Raw genomic sequence first — 17,882 nt, 5'->3', positions numbered from 1 at the left:
TTGAGATAGGATCTTACCATGTAACTTTGGCTGGTCTGTAAGTCACTATAGACCAGGCTGACCTTGACCTCAGAGATTTGCCTGCTTCTGCTTCCTGAGTGCTGGGATTAAAGATGTGCACTACCATACCTGGATATTTTACATAGTTATTAATTTATGTTGTATGAATGGTGGAGCACACATTTCATAGCGTGCATGTAGCGATCGAAGGATAACCTGGGGAGTCAGCTCTCTCCTTCTACCCTATGTGTCCTGGGGATGGGACTCAAACTGTCAGATTTGGTGGCAGGTACCTACATAGGCTCCACTGTCTTGCCAGTCTCCCAACTCTACTTAACTGATACTGGAATTCCAGACTCCTTAACTTCTCTAACTCTCCACCCTTTCACGTTTTAGGTCTTTCTGTTCCTGGCCCGAAATGTTGTTTTGTCCCCTTTTCAAACAGTGCAAGGTATGCACACTTCAAACTCAATCTAGAAATACAGGATCCTGTGAGGATATTAGGTTGAGCTGGCCCTTCCTGTCTTTACTAGTCCATGAGACCCCATGAAGCGTTTATGCTACACTCGTAACACTGGGTAACTGGACCTCTGAGCTATGTATCCACTTCTTACCTGACCCTCATTGCACTGTGAGCTCCTTGAAGGCACACACAGATTGTTCATATTTAGGGACCACATTTTCATCCTCGTTGGCCCCCTTCACCAAGTCCCACACACTGCACAGTATACTCAATATACAGTCACTGATTGACACACATCATTTATATAGGATGATATCATAATTAGAAAGCTTAAATAACAGACTCAGCGTTTCTTTGACTAAATTACTGATCACAAACCATCACTCAGCAGCGATGTCACCAATGGACAGAAGTCTGCAGAGGACGTGGGCAAGTGAATGGTCCCAACTGGCGACACACCAAGGAGGTATATCTACTCCACCTACTTCTCACAGAGATTAAAGCCCTCGATTTAACTAAACAGCTTTGGTTGAGTATTTCAACAATTTCTAACAAATGGCGTATTTATACATTTTGCTTTAAAGACTGAAAAAAGCAGAATTTCACTTCTGTTTAGAGGTGTGCACCAAGATATTCCAGGCACTGTGACACCATTGAGTGGTGGCATACTCACCAACTGCAGCATGCAAGCTGCAGCCAAGATGGCGACAACACGGCTGGGTTTTATTAAGACGTCATCTCGATACAGTGAGCCAAATGCAACCTGCAGTGCTGAAAGCAAAAGTGCACACATATATTGAAATGCTCCCTGCAAGTGTGAGGCTCCTGTGAAAGCAGCAAGGACATTAGTATGCACCTAGTGAAGCACCATTAAATGGCAGACATGGCTACTGATGGTATTATCACATAACAGTGCTTGCTGCGGTGGCTTCTGCCCATTCCTGCCATACTCTTCTCTCTATAATCTTAACATAGTCAGTAGTTAGGATTGAGGCCTGGAGCATAGTTGTATCAGAACTAGTGAGTGGATCCATCACTAAGTGTAGGTACACAGCCCATCACTCCATGATAGTATTTTCTTTAGGGGAGCAGGTAAGGAGCTCTGTAGCACAATTAATAAACACCCAGAGACAGATACTGGGGTTCAACCTGAAAGTCAGAAAAACAAAACAACCAGCCACTGGTTCTTATCTCTACCTCAGTCTGAAATGGCAGTCCTGCCTCCAGGAATCTCAGAATGAGACTGAGCTGAGACCTGTCTCCTTCCATCTTATATTCCTCTCTAGACTGGGATTAAAGGTGTGCACCACTACCACCCAGTTTCTATGGCAACTAGTGTGGCTATGGGGATTAAAGATGTGTGTCACTACTGCCTGGTCTGCAAGGCAGACTAGGGAGGCTGTTTTACTCTCTGATCTCCAGGCAAGCTTTATTTATTAAAATACAAATGAACTATCACTTCAGAGCCCACTCACTATATATATATATATCTCAGGCTGGTCTCCAATTCACAGCAATCCTCCTGCCTGACCCTCCTCAGTGCCTGCACTACACACCCATAGTACCAGGCCACCAAGGTGTCAGTTTAACTCCTGGCCATGTCTGTGCCACTCAAGCCCAGCTCCTCACAGCTAAGTCTGCTCCTCTTCCAGTGCTTCTCTCATCAATGCTCCTCGGTTTGCTTTGTGAATGCCTTAAGCTTCTTTGCCTATGGAGCAGGGCCTGGGCTTCTCCACTTGGCCTATCAAATGAGATGAGCAGGAGAAGCAGGATAGGGACAGGAGACGATGATCTGCATGAGGCTCACTGAGATGCTTTCACAGCCCTTACCTCCTCCCTAGCCTTGCTTCCGCAGCCACAGATCCTCTGAGCTTGGAAACAGGCTGCTAAAGATTCATATGCTTATTGCTCCACAAAAGATCCTTACATACCATTTATTTTTATTTTTTGGTGTTAGAGATCAAACCCTGTACAGGGTAGGAAAGTACTCTAACCCTAACTATACTCCCACCTCTCAATACATCCTTTAAAAAGTAGTCCCACCTTCTATTTCCTCTCCCGCATCCTTCTCATCCACAGACACATGGGCAGATTGATTGGACTCCGGTGACAAATAGAGACAGGAAGGACAAAACAAACTATGGAGTGAATTAATTGGAAATCTTCCCTTTCAGCAGATAACACAACTTCCCCCAGCCTATAAGGCCAGGAAATTTTTCATCAAGGAATAGTAAGGCTACATTTTTATGATTTTTATACATTGATAATTATGGAGCGCATACCTTCTATATCAATGTTCTGGTCAGGAATCTCCAGTTCAATAATATTCATGCTGGATTCTTTCCAAGAACCACTGAACATGCTAGAGAAGTAGCCAGACTAGAAAAAGAAGTCAATGATTAGCTAGTACATTTGTCATTAGCTAGTATTTTATCATTTCTAACTCCAAGCAGCTACCTAATCAAAACTGATCTAACATTCCACTTCAAGAGAAAAAGAGCATCAAAACATCTACAGGAGAAAACAAATTAAAATACGGTCATTATGGAGAATGAACTAACAACATGTTCATCCTGACACTGCTAAACCAGATTCTTAACTACTATCAGAGTCCCAAACTGCGTCACCATGGAACTGGTCAGCTTCTCACCGGTCAGCACACCATAGATTTCTCACAAGCAACAGCACACACAGTGGGTGTATGATTCTGTATTCAGGAGAGCTGAGGAAACAAGGCCTCTTCAAACTACTAACTTCTCCCTGTGGTCTCAAAGTGATTAAAGATCCAGAGTACTCCCAGACTGGACCAGAAAGAATGTATCCCAAAGACATACAAGACCCACTATTTAGTTTTATGTGACCACAGTTGTTTCTGAATTCCAACATGGGCGACATCTACTGTTACCTACCGTATCTATTCCTCATAATTAGCACTGTAGTTCTTTAGAACAGATGAAATATTAACTAATTAAAAGTTCCATTCCACATCAAAAATATATAAATAACTGAAATAGAGGGAAACAGGGCATTCCTCAGCATTTGTGCTCATTTGTTTGCATCTGTGCTCCAGGACGGTTAGCAGTAAATCACGCTCCAGTGCCTCAGCTCTGCCCTGACTGTGCATAGGCTCACACTCTTTACATCCCCGCAGGTGGCTTGTCATGCCTAGTATAGTGTAAATGTGATATATATATATCACTGTTTTTTAGGGGGTGACAAAAGCTTTACATGTTCAGTACGGATGCAGCTGTCTTTTTTCCGAATATTAGTAACAGAGTTGTTACACCTGAGGCCAGCTGTTGACTATGGCCCATAACAAGGACATAGACGATGGTTTCTGTCTGAAGGTGCTGCATGATTTGTGATGACTAATCTGGTTTCACAGAGGCCACCTCACCTTTAGGTCAGTAAGAGACCTAAAGGGATTCAAAAGACAGATATAATAAAGATTGGTATTTTGATGTATACCCTGATTATATTCTTTGGGATTTTAAAAGGTTCTCCTCTTTCCTTCCTTTCTTAAAATATTCTGAACTATATTCTTCAAAACAAAGTAAACTTGTTCAAAAATAAATTTTAAAAGTTTTGATCAATGTTGGGTGGTGGTGGGGCATGCCTTTAATCCTAGTACTTGGAAGGCAGTCTGTGAGTTCAAGGCCAGCCTGTTCTACAGATCGAGTTCCAGGACAGCCAGGGTTGTTACACAGAGAAACCCTGCCTCAAAAAACAGCACATTAGGGGCTGGAGAGATAGCTCAGCGGTTAAGAGCACTGACTGCTCTTCCAGAGGACCTGGATTCAGTTCCCAACACCCACATGGCAGCTCACAACTGTCTAAAGATCCAGTTCTAGGGGATCTGACACCTTCACACCAGTGCACATAAAATAAAGTAAATAAACAATAAGAAATATTAAAAAAACCCAGCACATCAGATAAATGAAATCACCACTTGCAGGTTTTGTTTTTAACACCACTGGATTTTCTAGTAAGCATTAATTTCCCATTCACTTTCTATAAAGAGCAACATTTCAGAGAAATGTATTCTAATTGTTATAAAATAAATTTAATAACCTTAACCTGAATGTTACAGATTTTCTCCCCAATTCTTCCATTTTTCAGCAAAAGGCACTAAAACAAATTTATTTTTAAAAGATTTATTTATTTATTATGTATACAGTTCCCTGCCTCCATGTATGCTTGCATACTAAAAGAGGGCACCAAATCTCATTGTAGGTAGTTGTGAGCAGCTGTACAGGTGCTGGGAATCTAACTCAGGACCTCTGGAAGAGCAGTCAGTTCTTGATGTAGGTGGGTCTTCTATCTATCTGTTGCTTTCGTTGGTTAACTAATAAAGAAAACTGCTTGGCCTGATAGGTCAGAACATAGGTAGGTGGAGTAGACAGAACAGAATGCTGGGAAGAAGGCAATGAGGCAGACGCCATGGAGCCAGCTGCCAGGTCAGAAATGCTGAATCTTTCCTGGTAAGCCACCACCTCGTGGTGCTACACAGATTATTTGAAATGGATTAATCAAGATGTGAGAATTAGCCGATAAGAGGCTACAACTAATGGGCCAGGCAGTGTTTAAGTGAATACACTTTTCCGTGTAATTATTCTGGGGCTAAGCTAGCCGTGCGGGATGAAAAGCAGACTTGCTAGCCTCTTCACTGCAAGTTCTCTTAACCTCTGAGCCACCTCTCCAGCCCTAAAACAAACTTCTTGACAACAAAGAGGCAACAGTCAGCTTTCACCTGCAGGGCCCACCATCTTTCTTTCCAGCAGATACTTCACTAGGGGAGAGCTCACTATGAAACTCAACCAAACAGCAGAACACACCCCAGAGAGCCCAGGCTTCTCCAAGCAGCTCCTCAGCCTGATGTTTTCATCAGGGGAATACTCACTTGACATAAATAGATTTTGTGTAAGCTCCACTCTTCACCTAGAGCACAGATCTTAATGTCACTGTTCTCACCATTCAAAAACAACGTTTGATAGATGTACTTAGATGTGCTCTTTAGCTTTTTCCTGTTAAGAAAACACAAAATGATATAAGCAAACAGCTCAGTGGTAGACCACTAGCATCACTAGGCCCTGTCCAATACCAGCACATCAAAACAGGCAACATCTCACTGATTTCCATATACCACTTTTGTCCCACTTCTGAAAGATCCAACTTACCCACAGTATGAACGAGGAGGAAGAGACATGTCAACAGAGGCTACAATGGGTGCTCTTACTATCAGCAGACAGGTAAAGCAGGAGAGAGATATCTCCAGCTATTCTTTATAAATTGTTGGTTCTAAATCAATTTAAGCTATTTGCTCAATAAACAAAGACAGGTGAGCAATCACACTTTGCTTATTTCCTTGTTTAGAAACCAGTGCTTTAAGCTGGGCGCCTGGGGTGCATGCCTTTAATCCCAGCACTCATGGAGGCAGAAGAAGGCAGATCTCTGTGACTTTGAGGCCAGTCTGGTCTACAGAGTGAGTTTCAGGACAGCAAGGATTACATAGAGAAAACATGTCTTGAAAAGACAACTAGTGCTATGGAAGATTCCATACTGCTGCAGTAACTGTTGCTTAACTAGAATCCAGTTGGTAGGGTGCTTGCCTTGAATGTATAAGGCCCTGGTTCAATCCTCAGCAATACAAAAAAAGAAAAAAATACATTCAAACTTATTTCAGCTCCAAACTAAAATAATTATAACTAATTTTAAACTCACAGTTTTCCCCACTAGACAAATAAATGGTTTGCAACCCTCGATCAAAGCTTTTCAGAACTATGCTCAAAGGATAAGTGTAGTGAGGGGAGCAGGCCGGCTTTTTGTCCTGCCCGGCTCCTGCCTGGCTAGCTTAGCCCCAGAAATAACAACATACAAACTGTATTCATTTAAACACTGCCTGGCCCATTAGCTCTAGCCTCTTATTGGCTAATTCTCACATCTTGATTTACCCATATCTAATAATCTGTGTAGCACCACGAGGTGGTGGCTTACCGGGAAAGATTCAGCATGTCTGACCTGGCGGCTGGCTCCATGGCGTCTGACCTCACTTCCCATCTTCCTAGCATTCTGTTCTGTCTACTCCACCTACCTAATTTTCTGTCCTATCAAAGGGCCAAGGCAGTTTCTTTATTAGCCAATGAAAGTAACACATAGACAGATGACCCTCCTCCATCAGATAAGCAGATTAGGGGCCATGAGTAAGGGCAGGGCCATAAAATATGGACACCCTGTAACCCCACCCAGAGCACCACCGACTGTATCTGCAAATATATAGACTTTTGTACAAGATTTATTTTAGTAGAAGAGCTGAGTTGTAAAAGCTTGGCAAACACAGTCTTGCAGACATAGCTCAGTTGGTAGAGTGCTTTGACAGCATGCACAAGGCCTTTGGGTTCAATCCCCACCACTGTATACACCAGATATAATGGATCAAGTCTGTACTCCAGCACTGGGGAGGTACAGGAAAAACAACCAGGAGTTCAAGGCCATATTCTGGTCAATAGTGAGCACAAGGCTAGCCTAGACTACATGGAATCCTTGCTCAAAAAAAAGTTCGCAATCTCTGCTTTAGATGATCCAGTAAGTAAGAGAATGGGGGCCAACAGCCAACAGAGAGTGATCCAGTTTTAAAATACATAATTTTAAAAGATGTTATTTATTTACATATGTGTCTGTGCATCTGTATACAAGCATGCCTGTGAAATGAAGAGGTCACAGGAGGGTGGTAGAAGTCCTTCTTTATCACTCTCCCTGCTTTTTTGTTTGTTTTTTGAGACAGGGTTTTCCTATGTAGTCCTGGCTGTCCTAGAACTCGCTCTGTAGACCAAGCGGCTGGCCTCCTACTTGGAGATCCACCTGCCTCTGCCTCCTGAGTGCTGGGATTAAAGGTGTGCACCACTAATGCCCAGCTCTACTGTTCCTTTAAGGCGGGTTCTCTCCCTGAACCTGGAGCTTATATTTTCTGATAAATTGAAAAACAGAAAGCCCCCAAGATCCTCCAGTCCATGTCTCCCTCCTGCCTCCCCCAGAGCTGGGGCTGCAGGTATATACGCACAGCATAGCTGGTTTGTTACATGGGTGCTGGGTTCATATATGAATTCCAGTTCTCACGATAATGAAGCAAGTGCTCTTAACTGCTGAGGCATCTCCAGCCCAAACTAACTTATCCTAAAATTTCTGATGACTTCTGGTAGCTTTCCTAGTAGTTTAAACTTTTTAAAATCTCTGGGCCTGACAGATGGCTCTGTGGTTAAGAGCACTGGACCGTAGTTTGATTTCCAGCGACTACATAGCTGTTCCCAATAGTCTGTAACTCCAGTCCCAGGGGATCTGGTGACCTCTTCTGGTCTCTGAGGGTACTACTGCATGCACAAGGTTCCTGTAAAGCATCCATACATATAAAGATAACCACCACCACAACAGAAACCAAATAATCGCTGAGTGTGGTAGTTCTAATTGTTAACTTGACACAAACTAGATCTACCCGAGAATAAAATCTCAAGGAGAGATTTGTCTGAGGGTTATCTTAAGTTAATTAAGGTGGGAAGATCAACATTTTGGGTGGTACCATTCCCTAAAAAGATTTCTAAACTGGGTAAACATGGAGGAAGCAGAGAATGCATTGTGTTAATTCACTGTTCTTTGCTCTTGACTCTGCATACAATGTGCCAGTTGCTTCCAGTTCCTGCCACCTTGATTTCCCTGCAATGATGGACCCTAAGCTGGAATTGTCAGCTAAATAAATTTCTTCCTCAAACTGTTTTGTCAGGGTGTTTTGCCACAACAACAGGAAAATAACTGGGTGTGGTGGTGCATACCCATAACCTCAGTGCTCCTAAGACAGCAGATCAAGAGTTCAAAGTCAGTCTTGGCTAAACAGCAAGTCTGAATGAGACCCTGTCATGAAACAAAACAAGAGGAAATCACTGCTTCACCTGTGTCTGGAATCAGCATTGCATTAACAGGGTTCTCTAGACAAAACACGCGCGCGCGCGCGCGCACACACACACACACACACACACACACACACACACTTATAAGGGTGATTTATCAGAACAGTTTTTAGGCTGTGGTCCTGCTAAGCTACCAACAGAAGGTCCAAAAATTCAGTAGTGGTTCAGCTCATGAGGCTGCCGAGAAGGTGTGGCCCAGATGAAAGATTTAAAGGTATATCATACTACCTCAAAAGATCAAGATTAAAAGTGAGTCTTCCCACTTCAAATGATTTAATTAAGAAAAAACACCTCACAGGTGTACCCAGCCCCTTAGGTTTTAGTTAATTCGAGATGTAGCTGAGTTGACAACTAAGAATAGTCTTTCAATATCAATTAAGCAATCACAAAAATGCTCCATATGCTTCAAGAAATGTTCCAATTCAGACTCCCTCACATAACACTAGGTTGTCAAGTTGACAGCTGAAACTAAGTAGAAACATGAAAGTCAAGGAAAAGAGCGAGCAAGAGTCCCAAAGGAAACTCACAGCACAGGGAAACAGGAATTTTTAAAAATATATATTCGTATGCCTGTAATTCTCAAATGACCGTGCTTATGAAATGATAATGGGTGCAATAGCGGAGAATTGCTCAGAACAAGAAAGAGATATTTAAAGACAAGCACGTGAGTCTGGATTGTCAGGGTTCACCAATACCACGCTGCCAAAAGACTCACAATTAGAAGCATTCATTATATTCTAAAATACCAAAGAAAATACTTTCAAAAGTTCAGAGGAGAAAAAATATGGTCAACTAAAAAGAAAACAGAATTAGACTAGGGTCAAATCTTCATCTATGCTTAGGCAAGAAGGCAAAGACAGTATCATACCATCAAAGGCTCTGTGGGTAAAGATACCTGTTGCCAAGTCTAAGGACTCAAGTTTGATGCCTGGGACCTTCATGTGAAATAGGAGAGTCAATTTCCCGTCCTCTGACCTCTACAAGGGAATATGTACGCACATGTATACACACACCAAATAAAAATACAGTAATTGTTTCAGCTGGGCTGTGGTGGCACACACCTTTAATCGCAGCACTTGGGAGGCAGAAGCAGGCAGATCTCTGCTGAGTTTGAGGCCAGCTTGATCTACAGAGTGAGTTACAGGACAGGATTCAAAGCTACACAGAGAAACCCTGTCTTGAAAAACAAGCAAAACAAACAAAAAACTCTCAACAACAACAGCAACAACAAAAAAACCCAATAATTTTTTAAAAAAGAAGACTTCTGCACCTAAGGTTCAGTAATCACAGGGTAAGAAAGACTGGAAGAGCCAGAGGAACAGAAAATTTGCTGAGAGATTTTTGTGTCCTAGAAATATCAAAGAAGCTTCAAAGATAGACAGACACCTCACCAATATAGCTGCCTAAACAAGACCTGAAAAGGATAATACCAACAGGCACACTAACCTGGAAGAGGGACCTGTCATTGAGCCTTGACTCTAGATGAAGAGCTACAGGCAACTAAGGAATGCTGAGAGCTGGAGAAATACTGTCTTCCCCGGGGAGGGTCCTTGAGTTGATTATCCAATACTAGTGATCAGCCCCCAAATCACACTCATAAACGCAACATTATACAGACTCAACAGGCTGCATTATATATTTAGAGAGGATAGAGGTCATGTATTTGAGAGAGAGCAAGAGTAGGTGGATACAGGGGAAAGGTTAAAGGGAAGGAGGAAAATGATGTAATTATATTTTAATTTAAAAAATAAAAGCTATAAAAAGAGTAGATGTTTAAAGATATGGAAAGTCATATAAAGCAGTCAGAGGGAAAAAACAGAGACTAAGTTTACATTTATATAAGCAAAAATAATCACCTTCTCCACTCTTTCATGAGAAAATATCTGAAGATGTAGTTCACTGAAATGACAACGCTGGGGGTGAGGGGTACTTCTTTAATCCCAGCACTTGGGAGGTAGAGAAGTGCAGACATCTGTGAGTTCAAGACCAGCCTGGTCTACAAAGCGAGTTTTAGGACAGACTCCAAAGCTATAGAGAAACCCTGTCTTGAAAACCAAAACTTAAAAAAAAAAAAGAAAGAAAGAAAGAAAGGAGAAAGAAAGGGGGAGAAGCTACTGAACTACTGAGAACCTCAGTTATAATAATTAGAAGCAGGCAGACTCAGACTGGAGGAAAGGGTAGGCCCTTGTAGGCAGTCTAGAGTTCAAAGATGGGTTCCATGCAAGCGTACCTCAAAAGAGTGAGAAAAATCTCAAAACACAATAAAAGGATATTTTTATTATTATTATTATTTTTTTTTTTTTTGGTTTTTTCGAGACAGGGTTTCTCTGTGGTTTTGGAGCCTGTCCTGGAATTAGCTCTGTAGACCAGGCTGGTCTCGAACTCACAGAGATCCGCCTGCCTCTGCCTCCCGAGTGCTGGGATTAAAGGCGTGCGCCACCACCGCCCGGCAGGATATTATTATTTTATGCAGCGAGAAACCCTAGGACAACAAGAAACTTTTAAAAGGGGGCCAGGCCAGGCATGGCGACACTGACTTCGACCCCAGGATCAGGCGGGGATAGTGGTAGTGAGATCTCTGTGACTCCCAGGCCAGCCAGAGCTACACAATGAGACACTGAAGGGAGGGAGTGGGTGAGATGGCTCAGCGGGTAAAGGCCGTGCCCACCAGACCTGAAGAGTGGACATCAAGCCCTAAAATCCACATGGTCAAAGGGGAAAACAGACCCCTCAAGCTGTCTTCTGATCTCTGTACATGTACTGTTGCAATGCCTTCCTCAAACAAAAATAAATGTAGATATTTATGTAGATATATTCATGTAAATAAAATACAAACAGAAACAGCCCAGCTGGAAGCACTTGACAGGAGGTAAGAAAAGACCCCAGAGGCTAGGAATGTAGCTCATAGGACAGAGTGCTTGCCTACCATCCATGAAGTCCTGGGCTCAGTCCCAACATGGATCGGCGACACTGCATTCCAAAAGGTGAAAGTTTAGTCTAACCATGAGGTTAGCAAATGCTTCCCCTGACATAGGCCCGAGAAGAGTGCTCTGTAAGCCTTGTCCACAGCCTGCTATCAGTGACTGGCTTATACAGTCAGAATACACCTGCTCACTAGATTTCCATTTCTTTACAAATAACCTGTGAACACGATGCAGAAAATCTGCTGCGGAACAGTGTGAATGTTAGCACTGTGTCCATGTAAAAGACAGGCAGTTAGCAGAAGGGTTAGTTGAGGGGTGGGCACAGGAGTTAAAGCTTTTCACAAGCAGGTTTGTTGAGGTGGGCAAGCACAACGGACAACCTGACAAGGAATCAGAATCAGCAACCCAGATTACGGAGCCAAGAATTTTCTTACACCTTCATCTCTGCAGTCAGACATCTACTAGACACTCACACGCTGAACTCTGACATGCTTTTCTTTTCTTTTTTTTTTTTGAAACAGGGTCTCACAACATAACCTAGGTTGTCCTTGAACCTTGAGTCTCCTGTCCCAGCCTCCTGAGTGCTGAGATTATAGGTATGTGTCCTGTACTTTTTAAAAAAAGATCTTTTCTTCTTATATTTTGTCTTTAATAGTTAATTTCCTATTCTTTGTTAGTAAGATTTATATTAAAATTTCCTTTTTCAGATCAGTTTCTCTTCTTTAAAATGTGTGCTCTGTCATATATTTCAACAATTACATTAAACATACATGGTCTACAAACTACTCAAAAGGCATAGACTGTCTTACTGGATTTTTTTTTTTTAAAAAGCAAGATTCAATTATATGTTGTATACATACCTACCTTAAATATATACACAAACAGGGGCTGGGCAGTTACTCAGACAAGAAAGTGCTTTTCAAGCACAAAGACCTGAGTTGAATAGGGGGTAAGCAGGAATGGGGGTGAGGGTGGGGGTGAAGATAGCAACCCAAATTGAATTGCCAGCATCAGTAATCCTAATGGGGTAGGGGGAAACAGGCAGATCCTTGGACCTTGCTGGCTGGCTCGATTAGCAATCAATGACCCTCCACTTTAGTAAAGTGACCCTGCCTCAAAAAGGTAAGGTGGAGAGCAATACTGAAAGACCCTCCATATGCAGGCACATCTGTGAAAAGATGCTGCCGGGGAAATAGTTTGTCAGTAGAGTTTACATAGAATGGCTAAGGCACTGGGTTATGGGAGGGGATGTCTGATGGGGTGGTTGGTTGATGGGATGTGGGATATAGGTTAGAAAAGGATGGAGCAGGTACATCAATTATCAAAAGGAAGTGGGAGTGGCTAAGTCGCTAAGGCTAAATAAAGAATGCACATCTTATGACATAAGGGTCAGTTCATCAAAGAGTTCTAATACTTACTGAGTGCACAAAAGGCAGGCACTGTGGGCCTGTAGAGGTGACTCAGGAGTGAAGAGCATATATCGCTCTTATTCAGGATCCAAGTACAATTCCCAGCATCCATATTAGGGGCTCACAACATCCCTGTAACTCTAGTCCCAGGGAATCCACCACCCTGGATACCTGGACTCTGCAGGAATGTGCACAAACCCACATACAGACATACACATAAGTAAAAATAAATCTTAAAAAAAAATTCAGCTACTTCATTTGTGCTCATTCTTAGGTCTAAATACTTGAGCACTCTCAACACTCCCCAGCCCCTTCCTCCTCTCCCTTCTCTCTCGGGTCACCATATATAACCCCGGAAGGTCTTGAACTCACTCTCTGGCCCAGGCTGACCTCCAACTTAAGATCCTCCTGTCTCGGCCACCAGACTTTACATGTGACGGGCTTGTGCCACTTTGCTGGGCTAAATCTGTGCAACTTTATGAGGTGGAAATAGTATTTCGATTTTTCTGTACATCCACCTTGTAAATACATTCACACATAAACCCTAATGACAGGGTTTTATATCAATCTGGTTTTTACCTACGCTATTTATATGTTAGCTCTGCCACTGAGCCACATCTCCAGCACCTAGACTTTTTTGTCAACTAAAATGCAATGCATGTGTAGCAAAATACTGAGCATATAAGTTTTTAAAAATTTCATTAAAAATTACATCTGTGTGATTCTAACATTGACCTTAAAAGAGAAAAAAGAGCAAATATATTCCTTATATGAAAGTACATTCTGGTGTAAGCCACATTTACTTTACAAGCAATTTACTTTTTTTTTCAATTCTTCCCTCAAAAATCTTAGGCAACCTACACAGATCAGAGCCTACATCAAGAAGTCTACTCTGACAAGCCTTTATTCTTAATTCGGGGGAACGTACAGGACTGCCAGTCTTCACATGTGCAATCACTGGTCCGTCAAGTAGACACAGAGAGGTGTCCATGCCAGGCAAGTTTTCCTGTGGCTACCTACTCAGAAAGCAAAGGCACACTAGGGATGTCCGCAGATGCTCTGGCTAGTCCTTTCTGTCCCAGGTTGAGGCTCTGACATTCAGGAAGATTCTGGGTAAAGTGCAGAACCCTAGGCTCTTCAGCTCCCGCACTGACCCCAGGTCTGTTGCAAATGTCCACCTCCTGCACTGACCCCAGGTCTGTCTGCAAACGCCCACCTGCCGCGCTGACCCCAAGTCTGTCTGCAGACGTCCACCTGCCGCGCTGACCCCAAGTCTGTTGCAAACGTCCACCTCCCGCACTGATCCCAGGTTTGTCCGCATACGTCCACCTCCCGCACTGAACCCAGGACTGTCTGCAGGCGTCCACCTCCCGCACTGACCCCAGGTCTGTCTGCAAACGTCCACCTCCCGCACTGACCCCAGGTCTGTCTGCAAACGTCCACCTCCCGCACTGACCCCAGGTCTGTCTGCAAACGTCCAGCTCCCGCACTGACCCCAGGTTTGTCTGCAGACGCCCAGCTCCCGTACTGACCCCAGGTCTGTCTGCAGACGCCCAGCTCCCGTACTGACCCCAGGTCTGTCTGCAAACGTCCAGCTCCTGCACTGACCCCAGGTCTGTCTGCAAACGTCCAGCTTCCGTACTGACCCCAGGTCTGCCTGCAAACGTCCAGCTCCCGTACTGACCCCAGGTCTGTCTGCAGACGCCCAGCTCCTGCACTGACCCCAGTTGCCCAGCACGCGCCGGCTTCCGCACTGATCTCAGGTCTGCCCCGCACGAGCTCAGCTCCCACACCGACCCTCCCCGCGCGGCCGCCCCGCACTCTCCTGTCAAGGGCACCGGCTGCCCGTAGCTCGGTACCTGCGCGGGGTGTTTAGCAGCCGCTGCTGCTCGTCGCCCTCGTCCTCGTCCTCATCCTCGTCTGTCTCGGAGTCGGGGTGGCAGTAGCAGAATGCGCCGCTGTTGCGCTTGCGCTTGCGGCCGCCCGGACAGTAACAGAAGCCCTGGGCCGCATCCTCGCCCGCTTCTGACCAGCGGGACGCGCCCTCAGAACCGGACGCGGGTTCGGGCTGCTCAGCGCGCCCCGCGGGCCGCAGCACCCGGCTGCTCAGCGCGCCCATGACTCCGGCGCCTAGGGAGCGCCAAGGGGCCGCCCCGCCATGCCTGACGCCCCACCACCTACTCGGCAGCCGCCTCGCGCACAGCCCCAACCGTCGCCGAGAACGCAGTCATCATCTCCATCCTCCGCCCCGCCCGCCGCGCCACAGCCGCCGGCTCCTCAAGACCTCGCCCCCTCGTTCTCGCAACAAAGCGCGCGCCGCAGAGCGCATGCGTGCGGCGAGCCCCCGGAAGGGGTGGAACCTTCTCGGCAAGATCGCGCATGCGCGAGCGTCGGACACGCCTCTGCCGAGCTTAGCCCGGGTGCGGACGAACCTTCAGTGCTTCCGGCGTTAACATAGGGGCGTGGGCGCTGGGTGCTTGTGCTCGACGGGTTTGGGGACCCCTGTAGTTGATTCTTCCCGCGAGCTTCCTCGAGCCTGGGGTCTTCTCCAGCACTGTGAAGTCAGTTTGTGGACGGACCTGTTATTATGGCCTTTGCTTCCCCTTCTGGGCTCTGGGACCATACTGTCCTGGCTAGACGGCCTTTACCCCGCGTTGTTGAGAGGTGTCGATCGGGAACCACAACTAGCCTCCAGTTCCTGGCTCCTTTCTTCTGCCTTGTTTCGATTTGGTTATTTTATTGTGTCAGGGTCTTGTATTACATGCTGACCTTCGACTCTGTAGAATGATCTTGAACTTCTGATCTCCTGTGTCCACTTCTCGAATGCTTTTCTCGGATTTTCAGCACGTGCAACATTGCCAGCCTATTTAATTGCCGGGTATCCTACCCAGAGTTTCATGAATGCTAAGCACTACCAATTCAGTTACATCGATTTTTTTTCTTTTTCCTTTTTTAAGGAAGGGTCTCACTCTGAAGCTCAGGCTGGCCTGGAACTCTAGCCCCTGAGTGCTGGGAGTTGAGGCATGAGCTACCAAGCCGGCCTTCTATACTTTCCAAAGTAAAATGTTCATAATGAAATGTTTCAAATAGAGCAATACAAATACTTGCGGACCCACTAAGGGCTTGGACTTTTTATCACACTTACTTTGATTCGCTCTCCTTCCTCCTTCAGCTTGATTGAGATATAATGGATAATGATAAGAAAAGGAAAACCCCCCCTGTGTACCCCCCTCTGCTTAAATCCTCGCCTCTCCATGCTTTTTCTGTGCATGTCTTTACACGCCACTCAGATGCCCTTTTCTGCAGCGCATTCAGACATGTAATTTAAATGAAATCAGACTTCCCCAAACCTATGATTCAGAACCTTTCTCCTCTCTTAAAACTATACTTTGGATTAAATCTTTAGTTATGGTCACCACTTGTGGGAAGACCCATGATTTTCCAGTTCCTCGCCGAGGGGCTTCCGTTATTTCCTCTTTAACACTCCTTTAGAACAGACATGAACATTATCCATAAAAGCTTCATCAAGCAGATCCCTGGAAACAGATTTTCTGGGAAATTTTCAACTTTCTGAGGTCTTGCCAAATTCTTCCCAGAACTGACCGCATCAACGCGCCATCTGCACTCCTTTTTGGCCATGTACTTTGCAGGCCACCTTGCTTTTGTTCATCCCTGAGGAATTGTGAGGGCCCTTAGCTGAGGCAAGTTGAGGTAAACGTTGAAGGGTGGCTGCAAAGGAATAGACTGGCATATGCGAAACAAAACTGTAGCTCCTTAAGCTAATCATGAACATGAGAATTGTGACTTTCTACCTTCCCTCTGAATTTACTCTTAAAGCAAGAAAAACTCAGCCCACTGAAAGTACACAGTCACAAAACACTGTCCCAACCTCAGAAATGTTTAAAATTCTAGCTAAGATGTCACTTAAAGGTTAAACATCTACTAAAATTAGAACAAAGAACCTCGTAATGCTTCCAAAAGGTAATGAAGTTGGAGTAGAGATTCCACAGTTCTGAGGAGGTAGCGTCGGTTCCCGAATCTGTGTTAACTGGAATGACGGGTCACATCAGCATGTTGTCTGTGGTTCCCACATCAAAGTGCAGGCCCCATTGCAGCGGGAACAAAGGGAAGTGTGTTCTTTGTGCACCTGTAACTTCAGTCCTTTGTGGTGCTAAGAAAGCAAGGGATGACTCGATCCCACTGAGCTACATTTCTGACCGTGTACGTAACGTTTACTGTAAATGCTCCACTGAGTGGAGCAGAGTGTCACTCATTTTCAGAGAGTCATTTAATGTCATTGAGTAGTGTTTGGCATACATAAATACCAATGATTTTGTTGGTTTTGTTTGTTTTGCTACTTTGTTTTAGTGTGAGGGGGTGCCATTCCTTGTTCTCCCCACCATGTGGGTTCTGGGGATTAAACTCAGGGTTTCAGCCTTGGTTTTTCAGGCTTGGCAGCAAAGGCCTTTACCTACTGACCCTTCTCAGTGTTATCTTATTATTTATTTGGGTGTGTGTGTACTCGAGAGTGCCTGCATGTGCTCATGTGGAAACCAGAAGACAACATCAGTGTCGTACTCTCTACATCCTCCTCCTCCTCCTCTTCCTCCTCCTCCTCCTCTTCCTCCTCTTCCTCCTCCTCCTCATCATCATCAGAGACAGGGTCTTCCATTGAACCTGAAGTTCATTGGTTCAGCTATAAGTGCTGGCTACTGAGCCCCCGGGATCCGTTCATCTCCACATCCCAGCCTTGGGGTTACAGGCACATACTCACTGGCTGTGCCTGGCTTTCACATTGGTGACAGGGATCCAAACACTGCGCCTCGTGCTTGAGCGGCAAGCGTATTATTCTCTGAGCCATCTTCCCAGCCCTTGTTTTGCTTTTTTGAGACTGGGACTCGTATGCTCAGGCTGGCCTCACACTGGCTATGTAGCCAGGGAGGGTTCTGATCCTCCTGCACCACCTCTCAGTGTAAACACTGGTCTTATAGAAGCAGGCTAACATACGATTAATGTGTTAATTCTTTTATGTTGATGTTTAATATCATGATTCCTTCAAAATAGTTCCTTCCATGGCTCAGGAAGAAAAACATCTCCGACATGGAAAAATCAAACAGAAAGAATACACATC

The 17,882-nt window shown here is 44.8% G+C and overlaps 1 protein-coding gene across 1 annotated transcript in view; it reads right to left on the bottom strand.

Annotated features, from left to right (window-relative positions):
- Positions 1–15,050, bottom strand: part of Gmcl1 (germ cell-less 1, spermatogenesis associated) — a 39,340-nt gene extending 24,290 nt beyond the window's left edge. The window contains exons 1-4 of the mRNA XM_075983589.1: positions 14,611–15,050; positions 5,364–5,487; positions 2,746–2,842; positions 1,137–1,234 (exon numbers count right to left, since the gene is read on the bottom strand). Coding sequence (XP_075839704.1) covers positions 1,137–1,234; positions 2,746–2,842; positions 5,364–5,487; positions 14,611–14,870 — 579 coding nt within the window. The 5' untranslated portion in view covers positions 14,871–15,050. The remainder of the gene's footprint in view (positions 1–1,136; positions 1,235–2,745; positions 2,843–5,363; positions 5,488–14,610) is intronic.
- Positions 15,051–17,882: the final 2,832 nt, after the last annotated feature.

Source organism: Microtus pennsylvanicus, chromosome 8, assembly GCF_037038515.1.
Source record: "Microtus pennsylvanicus isolate mMicPen1 chromosome 8, mMicPen1.hap1, whole genome shotgun sequence".
Taxonomy (NCBI): domain Eukaryota; kingdom Metazoa; phylum Chordata; class Mammalia; order Rodentia; family Cricetidae; genus Microtus; species Microtus pennsylvanicus.
Note: the sequence above shows the minus strand (reverse complement) of the source record. Positions and strands in the feature narration are given on the sequence as shown.